At 53.4% G+C, this 13,348-nt stretch overlaps 5 protein-coding genes across 5 annotated transcripts; 2 read left to right on the top strand and 3 right to left on the bottom strand.

The window, feature by feature from the left end:
• The first annotated feature begins 224 nt into the window (after positions 1–224).
• Positions 225–1,290, top strand: BO82DRAFT_324746 (60S ribosomal protein uL29). Its single transcript, XM_025632838.1, has 4 exons — positions 225–233; positions 306–445; positions 835–1,060; positions 1,139–1,290. The coding sequence occupies exons 1-4, from the start codon at positions 231–233 to the stop codon at positions 1,142–1,144; spliced, it is 375 nt and encodes a 124-aa protein (XP_025497471.1). The 5' UTR covers positions 225–230; the 3' UTR covers positions 1,145–1,290.
• A 331-nt stretch (positions 1,291–1,621) lies between these two features.
• BO82DRAFT_379816 (mediator of RNA polymerase II transcription subunit 16) lies at positions 1,622–5,186 on the bottom strand. The gene is made up of 9 exons (XM_025637710.1): positions 4,931–5,186; positions 4,529–4,871; positions 3,760–4,479; positions 3,483–3,702; positions 3,310–3,429; positions 3,147–3,257; positions 2,827–3,093; positions 2,639–2,770; positions 1,622–2,581 (listed from the first exon to the last, which is right to left on the bottom strand). Exons 1-9 carry the CDS (start codon positions 5,071–5,073, stop codon positions 1,812–1,814), a joined length of 2,826 nt encoding a protein of 941 aa, XP_025497470.1. The 5' UTR covers positions 5,074–5,186; the 3' UTR covers positions 1,622–1,811.
• Positions 5,187–6,737: 1,551 nt separating this feature from the next.
• BO82DRAFT_349778 (putative SIR2 family histone deacetylase (Hst4)) lies at positions 6,738–9,428 on the top strand. The gene is made up of 2 exons (XM_025633963.1): positions 6,738–7,644; positions 7,773–9,428. The coding sequence occupies exons 1-2, from the start codon at positions 7,182–7,184 to the stop codon at positions 9,164–9,166; spliced, it is 1,857 nt and encodes a 618-aa protein (XP_025497469.1). The 5' UTR covers positions 6,738–7,181; the 3' UTR covers positions 9,167–9,428.
• A 29-nt stretch (positions 9,429–9,457) lies between these two features.
• Positions 9,458–11,006, bottom strand: cbfA (putative CBF/NF-Y family transcription factor). Its single transcript, XM_025640406.1, has 3 exons — positions 10,528–11,006; positions 10,307–10,440; positions 9,458–10,169 (listed from the first exon to the last, which is right to left on the bottom strand). The coding sequence occupies exons 1-3, from the start codon at positions 10,744–10,746 to the stop codon at positions 9,539–9,541; spliced, it is 984 nt and encodes a 327-aa protein (XP_025497468.1). The 5' UTR covers positions 10,747–11,006; the 3' UTR covers positions 9,458–9,538.
• Positions 11,007–11,509: 503 nt separating this feature from the next.
• Positions 11,510–13,335, bottom strand: BO82DRAFT_299488 (putative GTP binding protein; the record flags this gene model as incomplete). Its single annotated transcript, XM_025632022.1, has 3 exons — positions 13,242–13,335; positions 13,091–13,185; positions 11,510–13,033 (listed from the first exon to the last, which is right to left on the bottom strand). Exons 1-3 carry the CDS (start codon positions 13,252–13,254, stop codon positions 11,510–11,512), a joined length of 1,632 nt encoding a protein of 543 aa, XP_025497467.1. The 5' UTR covers positions 13,255–13,335.
• Positions 13,336–13,348: the final 13 nt, after the last annotated feature.

Genomic DNA, 13,348 nt, shown 5'->3' with positions numbered 1-13,348 from the left:
TGACAGTCCAGGCACCCAGGCCTACACCGCCCACTGCACCATCCACATCTTCCCCAAAAGTGCAAACCCCCCCAAGCACCAGCCACACATCACGTGCCCGCTTAAGCCGCCGCACACCCAGAAAAAATCAAACCCTAGTCCCACAACGACCATCACCAAATTGACCCGGTCCATCTTCAATCCCCTTCACGTCGACAACCCGTTACGATACCGACACGAAGCCGCCCACCATGGTATGTTGAACCGCTGTTTCAGGGAATCATGAAGCACGAGGCACAGAAAAACTGATTCTTCCCAAAAAATAGTCGTCCAAGGTCAAGGCTGGTCAGCTCTGGGGAAAGAGCAAGGATGACCTCACCAAGCAGTTGGAGGAGTTGAAGACCGAGCTCAGCCAGCTCCGTGTCCAGAAGATCGCCAACGGTGCCTCGTCGAAGACCACGAGAATGTGCGTTTTAGTCCCTTTATTCTGCCCCCTTGTGAGATCTGTGTGTGTGTGCGATGCGAGAAAATGCGACCTGTTGGAAACACCGGGGAAGACGAAGAGAGGAATGGGAAGGAATTCGATCATTCGGTATATACACCACGACGACAAGTCGAGAGAAATTCGACAACCTCGCGGGGATACGAATTATTGGAAACAACACGAAGGAATTCGATCAGGTCAACCGTCATCCAACCCCCGCATTCGATTACACCACGAAGGCAGAAGAAGTACTCGACATATTCGACAGGCGCAATCTCTCGCATCCACAACCACGACCAAATCACCGCAATCACACAACTTTTTCAAGGAGTTTGAGGACTGGAAATGCTGATTGAACCCGCTACAAACAGCCACGACGTTCGCAAGTCGATCGCTCGCGTTCTCACCGTCATCAACGCCAACCAGCGCGCCCAGCTCCGCCTGTTCTACCAGAACAAGAAGTACGCTCCCCTCGACCTCCGTGCCAAGCAGACCCGCGCCATCCGCCGCCGCCTCACCAAGCACGAGGCTACCCTCAAGACCGAGCGCCAGCGCAAGAAGGAGATCCACTTCCCCCAGCGCAAGTACGCTGTTAAGGTACGACTATCCACCAAGCCAGCGACGACCGGGAACCACCTAGCTTAAACCCAAATACTGACTCTTCCCTTTCTCCAGGCTTAAATGTAAAGAAACCTTAAGGGGCAAAGGGATGGAGTTTGTTTTTCTTTGAAACGGGAACGTCAATTGTTTCTACCAAAAAATTGATGATGAACGGGGTTTTGACCTGTGGCACCTTGTGTGGGAAGGGGTCCGGTTATCCAATCTAGGGAAGAAAGAAAAAAAAATTATTAACAAATTGGTTCTTTTGTTGTCTTTAAAAAAAGTAAAGATTGCAAATTAATCGATGGGTATTAATTTTTTTTTCTCTTGGCTCTCTCCCTTCAATGAAAGGCTTTGCATGACATGATACCACACCTTTCTCAAACTTTTATCTTGCTTCAACGGGTAGTTCGTAGAGGGTTGTCTGGCAGTAACCGCGAGTAGTGTTGATGGCGGGCATTGGTCATTTCATAAGATGGTAGGGACTAGGTACTTACCTACTAGGTAGCTGCTCTGCAGCCCCTTCTCAATTTCAGGTTGTCTGTTGCCTTCACTATCCTTGAATTAAAATTCGATTCTAAGTTCAACAGTGCCAAGACAATTGGTCTATGTACACGCCGCTCGTGACCTAAACTGTCCATACATCATTTATCATACCCTAGATCCTCCCCAGAGTTTTAACTGGAAGTCCACTGCACATGCCATGAGCACCACTAGGTTTCCACGCAAGTCAGGGGAGGAAAAACACCTAAGCCCCTATCGGCTTTCCCACCTCCGCCGACCCAGATCCGGACTCCAGAATCCACATCCCACAACAAATGCACGCCCGTAAATGTCCCAACTTAAAGATCATCCGGAACGCCAGCACCGAACGCGGCGGATACGACCCCTCTGAGACCTCACAGCAACGCACACACCTCCTTCGTAGCGGCTGGCCCACCGCCACCCCTGTCGCCGCATGGCCATCCTTCGACTTGGTCTCACCCAGCGACGGTTGTGCAGTCCCGTTTGTGGAGGGGCTCGGCCGGATGGGAATCTTCTTGATGATGTCCAGTCCGCGGGTGCGGCGGTACAGCTCCGTGCGGCGGTCCGAGTCCAACCCAAGCCAGCTGTAGTCGCGCATGTAGATATCCATGCGGTCCACGTCGGACCGGAGGCTTGGGATCGTCTGCCGCAGGATGGTGGAGACGGCGGTCACCAGGACCGGCGGGATGCGCGCGCTGACGAGCAACTCCTTCTCCGGGCCGGGGCGTTCGGCGTCGCCAAACCCGGCGCCGTGGTAAGCGTGGCGGACGGCGGAGTCGACGCCGGCGAGGAACTTCTCGTAAACGTCAATGGCCGCAGGCGACGTTTCTACGGCCTGGCAGATCTCGGTGTAATACACGCGGGCGTCGCCCGTGAGCGGGGCATTGGCGTAGCCGGCGTGAATGCCGCGCAGTCCGCGGCAAATAAAGCGAAGGAAGGCCCGAGACATGCTGGAAAGGAGGATTATGAGGGAGAGAGAGTTGGTGGATTTGACTTGTATGAAGCATTAAGGTTAACTTCCAGTTCTAAGGTAGGAGTCCGCCAACTTACGTTTCTGGTTGAAAGCCTCTTGGTCGGAAGATACATCTTCAAATTCGTCGGCAAGATTGAAGAGTTCGTGGAGGATATAGAGTGAGAAGTCAAGGGCCCATCTGGTGTTACCAAGGACCATACGAAGGACATCTATGAGCAGCATGTGGTTAGTGAGGATGTCAATCGGGCGCACAGAGTGCTCATACCAGGGTCATGGGGCTCTGCTTGAACCCCTTTATTATACTGAAAGAAGAACGGGTAGAGAATCGAGGCGTGGCGCAGTTGGAGGATAGTCCACGAGACAGAAGATGCGAAGCCTCGCTGTTGAATTTTGCCCTTGTTGCCCAGTGCAGCCTGAATGCTGAGACAACGTGGGATATAGGGGTGGTTCATGAGCTTGTCCTGTTCCACGGTGAAGTTACAATTGATGGGCAGCGCGCGGTAGACTTCATTGATGAAGGAGGTTTGAGCGTCTGTACCTGTCGTTAGTCTCAAACATGGGCATGAGAAGCACAAGGTGACTGACCAGGGGAGAGTTGACGTATCAATATTAATAAGATATCGTCCGTGTTAACTTCACTTCCACATCCACGACAGAATGCCAATGTCAATGCAGCGATAGCTGCTGAAAATTTATCTGAGTCGTGAGATTAGAGCATGAGTCAGTCTGATGTAGGGGAAAGACGTACTCTCGTCGTAGAGACCATTGTCTGCTCCATATGAGTGCTCCAACACCCGAAGCTGGACGTGCCCGCTGCTGTCCAACACAACAGCAGCACAGGCGCTGGGTGAAAAGCTGATATGAAGGCCTAAATCTAGCACTTAGTGCTACTCATCAATGACGAAAAGGATGAATACTGACCTGGAGTGTCGGGAGAATAGTGGAAACCCGCTTGGGCCAGGCTAGTCACCGTGTTCGCGTCATCAACCCCGTTGAATGCAGCCATGGTTTTTGGGTCGTAAAAAGAGATAGAGCTGTCATCGTAGGTCACGGCTAACACATTGGCATATTCAATGTGATCTATTGACACGACGTATCTATCACAAAAGATATCTTCTAATCGATTGAGAACAGCTTTGGCCTGGATGTAAGTTAGCACTTGTAATTCCCACCCCTTCGCTATTTGCGAGAGACTTGCCTTCAACTGCATGCTGTTTCTCTTTGTCGTGACTTCATCGAACTTGGGGTGGAGAGTAAGGGGCGCGGATTCAAGTTGCCATCGAACAATAATGCTTGATGGTCCTTGCTGGTGTGGATGATCAGGGGCGATCTGAGGGAGGATGGAAAATGTTGCAACGATCCACGGGGTGGCAGAGGACCCTGCCGCATTATCAGACGTTGGTAGGATAACATCCAAGCGGGTGAGGCAGTAGAGAGAGTTAGGAAAAGGTGGTTGAAGATGATCGGAAGGATCCCCACTGTTTCGCACGGGACCAGGAACGCTGCAGGAGGTCTCGACCTTACAATGTGCGAAACGAAAGCTGGGAACCGGAAATTGGGGAGGCGTTTGTTTAGGCTGCTGTGCAGGATCATATTGAGGAGGGTTCCAGTTGATTTGCACTCGATAGACACAGATCTTCTGGCAAGCTGAGTATGTGGCAACAAGAATCCCATTTTGGGTCGCCGTCAATGCCGCGTGGGTCAACATCCGGTCTGAGTAACTGGTGTTCTTCAGCTCGGCAGATATTTCGGCCCATTTCCCATCCGGGTTTTGATACAAGAGCTTGATCATTCCAGACCTGGTGATATAGACCAGCGCAGCCTTGTTAGCTGGGTGGAAGGGGCCAATTGGCCGACGACGATATGGCGAGTAAGCCCAGCGACCTTGCACTTTGGCGGCTTGATAGAAAGCATGCACCTGAAGAAGGTTAAGATCATATTCAAACGAAACTTCCTGGGGTACTCACGGAGCGTTGGGTGTTCAACCACAGCATCCCGACTATCTGCGCACTATCGTCGGGTTCCAAGGACGGTGGTCGAAGCCCGTTAACACTGTTGAGTGCTATCGGAATGGAATAAATCGATAGTCGGCCGGACAAATCAACTACGGCTAACTCAGAGCCAGACTCGTTCCAACTCAGATGCACCAAGGCAGTGCCACCATGGGCTTCCGTGACAGGCAGCAAGGGCGTTTCATCACTGAGCGTCCATTTGCCATCAGTCGGCTGGCACTGAAGATAACGAACATGAACTTTGGACGGATCCTGGGCGATGTAGGCAATGCATCCTAACTTGGACCATGCGATTTTCCTAGTTCGGATTTCAGCTGGCAAATCCTGAGGATGATCTGCTGTGGGGGTGCGACTCACTGGCAGCAACCGAGCAAGCGCATTTCATCCAAGCGCTCGGCCAGACCTTTAGTGGAAGTGGTAGTTGGTAGCCCCAGCTCCAGGGAAGCAGGCTCCCCGAAGAGATCATCAACATTGATACCGTCCTCCATCATCAGGGGCATGGTGGGATGGGGAAAGCTTTGATTAACAGTTATCAAAATGCCTAGAAGGGAGAGCGATATCGCACTGGCCCGGCAGCATAGTTTAGAGCGATAGACCCCGGAAACAGTCACAACGGGGTGGGGTGTCGAAGAACACGACTAGCAGACGCCAGCAGGGCAGTACTAGGAATTCTTGCAGAGATTAGGGAAGTGCCTCATACCCTCCCGCTCTGCAAAGCTCGAAATCCACCCTTACTCACACACAGGGCGAACAAAAAGCATGAATCCCGACGTTTCTCATGATGTTAGTTTCATTTGTAAGTTACTAACTGACTAGCTGGGCTTGGGTAGTGGATCCCTCCCCGGAGCCCCTTAGTCAGCGTCATGTGAGGTCATGTGCTGCTGTAGCCGGGCCAACGGGCAAGCCAATCAGATCCTCCCCCACCTCCGATTCACGCGACATCATCAACCCTGATCCAAGTCAACCGTCTCCATGGATGGATGGATGCAGCTGTGGACAGCCTGTGTTAGAGCTATCAATTAAAGATCGCTGCTCGGCAGTGTCAACTCTGCATAGGCTCTACAAACAGATGTACGGAATTATAGAGATTGGTCTTTTTTAAAGTGCACGGCTCTTTGGGTGTGGCTGATACTATGGTAGTGAGATCTGCACCTCAAGACGCGTCTCGGTGTGTTGTTATGAGTGTCTCAGGTCTAAGGGGATCATGTCTGGACATTATCGTGTGTGCTAGCATGATCCAAGCTATTAAGCTGGAGGTGTTAGGTGGACGCGGGCTAGCTGCAATTGGAAGTTTTACTAGCCAGCTGGAGCCCTGAGCAACTTCAATGGAAATCACGAAAATCCAAAAAAAAGGGATGATGGCCACTGTCAGTCCCAGAAACATGTCACCTAAAGGTCGATGACTTGTCAATGGTCTGCCAGACACAATGCGACCGGGCGACTTTTGGAGGGGGAACATCAGCACTGCACCTCACTCACTGCGCCAGTTAACCTGGACTATAAAAACAAAGCTGGTTCCGCCAATCAGACGAAGTGGAGGAGGAAGTAGACACGGGAGTGTCTAACCGCGATTCTCTTAGAAGCGTAAGAGTCTGGTAACGAGATCAGCCAGTACAGTGGAAACACACTCCCCTACTGCGTATGGCTTTACCAGAATTTTCGTTACTCTCTTCTTTTTTTCCAGCTCTGCCCTGTTCGATGATATAATAATATATATCACAGCCTCGCAACGCAACAACGAGCCAGATAGTATCTACAAAGATATCAACCAACTATAACGTCAATCCAATTGAATACATACATTCTTCGCGACATACCGACCGTTGCTGTCTTCTTTTAATTGTCTAGTCTTCCACCCCCGCCTTTTACCCACTAGACCTACAGACAGCAACAGCAGCCAGCATTGGCATTGTGCCCTATCTCTCTCTCTCTTCGACAACCTGGCTCCTCTCTCTTTGCCCGTGGGTCAAAATAAACACGCTGCAAGCGAAAAAAGAGAGGATCTGACCGGCAGCCGGACGGGTGTTCCAGTCCCAATTCCTTCAGGGTTTCCTCTTCCTGGCTAGATTTCTTTCTCCTCCTTGTTGTTCCATTCATCTGTTCACCTATTCAGCCACCATCATCCCACTTGACCTCATCATTCTCCCTTGACCCCCAATAGTCACGGGGCTCGAGTGTTCTGTTCTGTTTCTGGTGTCTCGTCCTCGTCCTCTTCCCTCTTCTCTTTCTCCCTCTTCCTCTCTGTCTGAGTCGCTATCCTTTTCTTTTTTTCCCCCTTCTGATTGTGAAATATCTTTACGTCTTCGTGTCTGGTTCCAGGTCGTTTGTCAATTTCTTTCCCCCCCTCCTACTCCCCTCCGAACAAAGGAAGACTGGAGGGAATTTAATTCTCTGCTCGGAACCCGCGCCCCTTACCGGTCCTTCCTCGTCTGCAATTGATGTTCCAATTCTCTCTTCCGTGCTCGATGCTACTCTCCACGGATCTCTAGTACGAGTACCCGACAATTTCCGTCCAAAACGCAGTTGCTGTCGACCGGGCCACCTTTTTTCGTGTGATTCAACTTTTTGTATTCCTCTTTGCTACTCCACCTCCTCCCGGTCTGACCAAATGGCGCCTAATTCACGATCTCAAACCCAAACCTCAACCACCACCACCACCACCACCACCTCCTCCTCCTCCTCCTTCAACTCTTCGTGTTCAACCCCACACAGTCAGCTAGCCTCTCTAGGCATGGATGATGATTCGGATTGCTCGAGCCTGAGCTCAGCTCCGCCCTCTCCCATGACACCACCCGAGTTCTATCCGTCGCCGCCCCCATCACAGCAGGAAACGGAGGAAGCTAGCAGTGGTAGTGCTGCCGCCCGCAGCCAAGACGACTTGCCGCCCGCTCGGAAGAAGCGTCGGGTGGCCGCCCCTAAGGAACGCTGCACTCAACATCTTGACCTATCGCCTGCCGCCTCTCTCTCCTATGATCAGCAGCAGTCGCAGATCGATTATCTCGTCAAGACTCTCCGCCGTCATCGCAAAATTGTCGTCATTGCTGGTGCTGGCATTTCCACTTCTGCAGGAAGTATGCAACCTCCTTGCCCTGGTCATCACCCTACCCCAGAAGAACCCTTCCTCTACTCCCTCACCCCTTCATACTCCCCCCACAATGACAGCAACTAGTTCTTATTCTAATTAACTTGTTCCTGCTAGTTCCCGATTTCCGCTCCAGCGATGGTCTCTTCAAAACCCTGCAAAAGAAACACAACCTCAAGGCGTCGGGAAAGCTCCTCTTCGATGCTGCAGTGTATCAGGATGAAACCTTGACCGCTTCTTTCCAGGACATGGTCCGGTCGCTGTCGGAGGAGGCTGCCAACACCTCCCCGACCGCGTTCCATCACATGCTGGCTCGTTTGGGCCAGGAAAACCGCCTGACGCGCCTCTACACTCAGAACATCGATGGGATTGAGACTTCAATGCCCCCGCTGGCCACCCAGATTCCTCTAAATGTCAAAGCGCCATGGCCGCGCACCATCCAATTGCACGGCAGTCTCGAGAAAATGGTGTGTCAGAAGTGCCGCCATTTGAGTAACTTTGATGGGAGTTTATTCGATCGGCCGGATGCCCCAGAGTGTCCCGAGTGCGTCATCAACAACCAATTCCGCATGGACACGGGCCAGCGAAGTCACGGGATCGGCAAGATGCGACCGCGCCTCGTCCTCTACAACGAACACAACCCGGATGAAGAAGCCATCACCTCCGTCATGAATGCAGACATTCGCTCCCGTCCGGATGCTTTAATTGTCGTGGGCACGAGTTTAAAAATCCCCGGTGTTCGTCGCCTAGTGAAGAGCCTGTGCTCGGTGATTCGGAGTCGTCGCAACGGTGTGACCATGTGGATCAACAACGAACCCCCCAGTGGTAAAGAATTCGAGGACTGCTGGGATTTGATGGTTAAGGGGGATTGCGAAGAAGTCGCTCGGCTCGCAGGCCTCAAGCGCTGGGATGCTCCAGAGGAGGTATTTGATGAATGCAATTTGTCCGAGGCCGAGCGGGTGAAAAACGAGCAAGGAGAAGTCGAGATTGTCATCCAGACGCCGCGGAAGAAGCAGCGCACACCCACTGGGTTTCTTACTCCGTCTTCCAGCCATGATGAGGAGATTTCGAAGGACTTGTCCGAAGCACTATCCAAAACCGGGTGTCCTAATCCCGCAAGCCGCGGACGCAGTCTCCAAGACGTCCTCCAAGCTTCCAAGACCAACGGCACGAAGAAGGCTGCGCCTAAGAAAACTGTGCCGAAGAAGCGGACGAGGAAGACCGAGCCGGCTAAGAACTCGAAGATCAACAACTTCGGAAAGGTCACTAAGGCACAAAAGGTCACGGCCGACGGCGACAAGGCTGTCAGGCTGGAGAAGGAAGACAACAAGCCGATGGTTCCTCTGCCTCCAGGCGCTGCGCGCAACAATGGCCCGATGGTTCCTCAGCTTGTGGGGAAGGGCGAATCGACGCCTCCTCGGAGCAGCAGCCGCTGGCAACAGCCGGAGACCATCTCGCCCAAATCCGTTCCCAATGGGATGAGCAGTCTTCTCAACGAGCCGGCTGCGTAAATACTGCTTGATGTTTTGTTTTTTGCTGGATTTCAGTCGGGGATTTGTTCGGATCTGGTTTAAGGAGATACCAATGATAGACTATTCGGGGTGCTGGCGTTTCAGGTGTTCGGCATGAAATGGAGGATGTCCACGAGAGCATTTACTGAGGGATGGGAGGGGCTGGCTTAGATCAGTTATTTCTACCTCGAGCCTACGGGTTCTACTGTACTATCACAATGCATAATATGGCAACCGCTGGCGTTGTTGGAGGCAATTTCATGGCATATGATGATTGTGGTGTTGAGATAACGGTAGTTGATTTGGGTATCAACCCTCATTTGTACATTGCAAGCAGTAGACGCGTTCTCATCACGAGGTATCTGACAGGTATCAACCCAATTCCCCCCTCAGCTGGTTCCCAGGCCCTGACTCATGCTCACTGTCGGTCTCATCCTCGTCGACATCCGGGTTCATGACTCTTGCGCGGTGCCTGGCGTCGCCTCCATCCAGATCCTCAACCCGGTCGATATCGTCCTCCTCCTTGGGTTCCTCCTCGCCGTCCTCCTCCTCGTCGTCGTCCTCATCCTCGTCATCGTCTTCGTCCTCGTCCTCCTCTTCCACCTCCTCCACCTCCTCCGTCTCATCCCCATCCCCCCGCCCCGACTCCTCCTGCGTCTCATCCCCATCCCCATCCGACATTTTCTGATCCTCTTTCGCAGCAGCAGCAGCAGCAGCAGCAACAGCAGTCCTCTTAACCCTCTTCGCCCCGCGATTCTTGTCGTCTTCATCAACCTCCATCATTTCCGCATCAGCAGCAGCAGGAGCACCCTCCCCTCCCGCCACCGTCACCCCACCAGCAGCAAGACCATCCTTCTTCCCCCTCCTCTTCCCGGCCTTCAACTCCGTAAACGCATCCAGCTCCTTCTCCAACCGCCCGCGGAACGAATCAAACTCCAACTCCGTCAGCGCATGAAACACGTCCGCCGGCGCGACCGTTCGTTTGAGCGTGGCTTCGTTGGCGCTACCCAGGACAAAAAGTCAGCCCAGCGTCACCTTAAACAAAATCCCCAGCTACGCCTGACCACAGCCAGACAGCCACACCGACACTTTGTTTCAAAGGAAAGGAGGTAAGTAGGGGGGGGGAGGGGGAAAACGTACTGCGAACTCAGATACGAGACAAACACCGTCGCCGCCTTCTGGAGGGCTAATACCGCGTCCTTTTGGATAGAAGTGTTGGGTGGGAGGACGGATTTGGCCAGGCGGATTGTTAGGGAGCGTGGGAGGAGGTAGTCCTGTTTCTTGCTGTTAGACACATCTCAAGATGGATGTAGTGGGATGGGATGGGATAGGGCAGGGGTGAGCGTGACGCTGGGTTATACCTCAATGCCTACGCCCGCTTCCGCGCGGGCTTTCAGTTGCTGTTCGGTGGCTTCCACGGTTCCCCCGGACTTGGGTGTAGCTGCTGCTGCTGCTGCTGTGGTGTCGGGTTGAGGAGAGGAGAAGGATGGGTTGGAGGGCGGGGATTGCGTCGTGGGTGAGGAGGGGTCTGCTGCTGCTGCTGCTGCTGCTGTCGTGTTGGAGCTGGATTTGCGAGCCATCTTGTTTTATATATATCTTTTCTGGGGGATGGGTTGGTTGGGGTTGAGGATTGAGGGTCTTCGCGATCGAGTCTTTCCAAGATCTTGTCCCCTTCCTTCCCACGGCTGTCCAAAATTCTGGTTCTTGGGAGGTTGCGCGGGTCGATGAGTTCAGGAATTGAAGGCGGATTCTTCCTCCTTGCCGAGAAGAGCAATGCAATAGGCGATGTGGGAACAAAACGAGATTGTTAAGACTCAGTCGAAGTAAAAATGACGCGTCGCGATGGGGATTGTCGGAAGGAAAAGCGCGTGTGGATCAAATCCCATTTTACTCTTTCCCGCTGCGGGTTGGCACACTTATCGATTGGTGGCGATAAGAAACGACACGGAACTATGCATGGATATACAGGTGAAGGTCTGATCTTGATTTTACCTTGGACGTCAATAATATTTTTCTAGTCTTGCATTTGTCTGTCGCATTGCGGTTTGGTTCTTTCTGTCGGCTGTTTGGCTCTACCCAAGTGGTTGAGTGTAGTTTGCGCATCTATCTATGCGTTATACTGCTATATATATTCTGACTTCTTCGGACGGTCAATGATACTGACAGGTCATACTGACCACAACCACAATCTTGGCCAATTATCGATCATTGGGACTGGGAGATAATGCGATCACTCTATAGTAAAGGAACTTTTACGAAGAGAAAAGAGCTCTAGTAGAAGAAATCATGCTCAATTATCTACCTTTTATGAACCATAAACGCCTGGTATCCTGAACAAATCATCTATTCAGCCATTTCCTCGTCCTCGCCCTCGCCGTTGCCCCAGAGTCCCTCAATCTTGAACTCCGCCGCCCACTCCGTCACGATCTTCTTCGTGTCCACACCCGCAGCCGCAGCCGGGGCCGAACCGTCGGCGGGCGTCGTCACCACCTGCAGCACAGGAGGGTTGACCCATCCCTGGATGCGGCCGTCTCTCCAGTCCGTGATGACGGTCATCGCCGCGGCCTCCAGATTGGGCACACCACCCTTGCCGAGACGTCCACGCTTCCGCGCGACCTGCACCAAGAAGTCATGGGTCTGATCGCCCCCGGAGGGGAGCAAGGGCGGCACGCCGTAGACCTTCAGCAACTTGGCAACGAGATCTTCCGAGGTGGACAACCGCTTGAGCAGCAGAGACACGGCAGGCACCGGGTCTTCGATGTGCTTCGGGGGAACCGCATTCAACAGGATCAGACGGGCGTGCTCCTCCTGCTTCTTCTTGCCCTTCTTGCTGCTGCTCTTCTCGCCCGCGTTGGGGAAGACAATACCGGGCGAGTCGATCAGCTTGAGCTTGCTGTCCAACTTCACCTCCCGCAAGCTGGTGGTCACACCGGCCTCAGCGCCAGTCGGGCAGGCGTTGCTGGAGCCCTTGTTCATGCGGGCTGTCAGGGCGTTGATGACGGACGATTTACCGACGTTGGGGTAACCGATCACACCCACGGAGATGGATCGCTTGAGCTGCTTGCTCTGTGAATACGTCTTGAGAGCACGGAAGAGAGTCTCCGAGGTCCCCTTCACCGTCAGTTGCTTGTGGTCGAACGTGTGCGCGTTGCCCGAGCCGTTGGAGGCCTTGAGAGGCAGCGTAGGGAAGTAGCGACGCAGGTGGATTAGCCAGTCCTTGAGGACCGGAGGGGGAACGAGATCGATCTTGTTGAGGATAAGGATCAACCGCTTCGAGCCACGGTCGGCAGCCATGATGGCGCGCTCCACCTCCTTGGACCGAGTGCCCTCGGGGTCGCGGGCATCCAGCACATACAGGACCACATCGGCGGCGTCCACGACCTGCTTGAAGACCTTGTCGAAGGCTTTCCGCGAGCTCTCCTTGGAGGTCAACTGTGCTGCTAACGAGGGGGCGGCAATGTTCTCCAGGGAAGCGCCACCCTCCTCGTCCTCCATTTCCATGTCATCCTCGTCATCCTCATCCTCGTCGTCGTCCATCTCGTCGTCGTCATCCTCCTCGCTGTCGCTGTACTCGGCGGCACGAGCCCGGGCAGAAGCAAGCAGCGCGGCCATGGGGTTCGACGAATCGTCCTCGTCCATCTCGTCATCGAGGAGATCGTTTTCATCAATCGCCGCGCCAGCCTGAGCGCCCTGGTCTCCGGATTCCTTCTGTGCGGCGCGGCGTGCGCGGGCTTCCTCACGAATGCGTTCCTGCTCCTCCGCCTTCAAGCGCTTCTTCTCCTCGATCTCGTGCAGGATCTTGTCCTTGTGGGGGAAGAGATTGGGGATACCGGGGTCCTTCTTGATCTTAGACCGCCATTCGGGGTTCTAGTAGCCGTGTTAGGTGGATATAACGACCCGAAAAAGTGGTAAGAGGGTATTTACCTTCTTGGCGAGCTTTCTCATCTTGCGCTGCTTCGCCGCAGAGGCCTTTTCAATCTTGTGCCTCAAGCGGACGGGCACCCGCTTGGAGTTCTTGCCTAGGGAAAGAGTCAGTTTCTGCGAGGGCAGAAAATCAGTGCAGGAGCAAACCTACCGAGCTTGACCATCTTGAAGAATCTGGGCAGAGATCAAATCACAGACACAAAGAAGCGATCAAGGCCGAGCAAATTGGTCTGCGAGGCCAGCGAAAATCGAGTCGCT

Source organism: Aspergillus uvarum, assembly GCF_003184745.1.
Source record: "Aspergillus uvarum CBS 121591 unplaced genomic scaffold BO82scaffold_1, whole genome shotgun sequence".
Taxonomy (NCBI): domain Eukaryota; kingdom Fungi; phylum Ascomycota; class Eurotiomycetes; order Eurotiales; family Aspergillaceae; genus Aspergillus; species Aspergillus uvarum.
Note: the sequence above shows the minus strand (reverse complement) of the source record. Positions and strands in the feature narration are given on the sequence as shown.

Excerpts from the sequence above, each read along its gene's own strand:
- BO82DRAFT_324746 (XM_025632838.1), top strand. Across the intron at positions 446-834 it reads TCGTCGAAGACCACGAGAAT|CCACGACGTTCGCAAGTCGA; the intron begins GTGCGTTTTAGT and ends CGCTACAAACAG.
- BO82DRAFT_349778 (XM_025633963.1), top strand. The coding sequence starts at position 7,182 with ATGGCGCCTAATTCACGATCTCAAACCCAAACCTCAACCACCACCACC. Across the intron at positions 7,645-7,772 it reads CATTTCCACTTCTGCAGGAA|TTCCCGATTTCCGCTCCAGC; the intron begins GTATGCAACCTC and ends TGTTCCTGCTAG.
- cbfA (XM_025640406.1), bottom strand. The coding sequence starts at position 10,746 with ATGGCTCGCAAATCCAGCTCCAACACGACAGCAGCAGCAGCAGCAGCA. Across the intron at positions 10,441-10,527 it reads AAGCGGGCGTAGGCATTGAG|GACTACCTCCTCCCACGCTC; the intron begins GTATAACCCAGC and ends AGCAAGAAACAG. Across the intron at positions 10,170-10,306 it reads GTCTCGTATCTGAGTTCGCA|CGCCAACGAAGCCACGCTCA; the intron begins GTACGTTTTCCC and ends TGTCCTGGGTAG.
- BO82DRAFT_379816 (XM_025637710.1), bottom strand. The coding sequence starts at position 5,073 with ATGCCCCTGATGATGGAGGACGGTATCAATGTTGATGATCTCTTCGGG. Across the intron at positions 4,480-4,528 it reads GGTTGAACACCCAACGCTCC|GTGCATGCTTTCTATCAAGC; the intron begins GTGAGTACCCCA and ends AACCTTCTTCAG. Across the intron at positions 3,430-3,482 it reads CTATTCTCCCGACACTCCAG|GCCTTCATATCAGCTTTTCA; the intron begins GTCAGTATTCAT and ends TGCTAGATTTAG.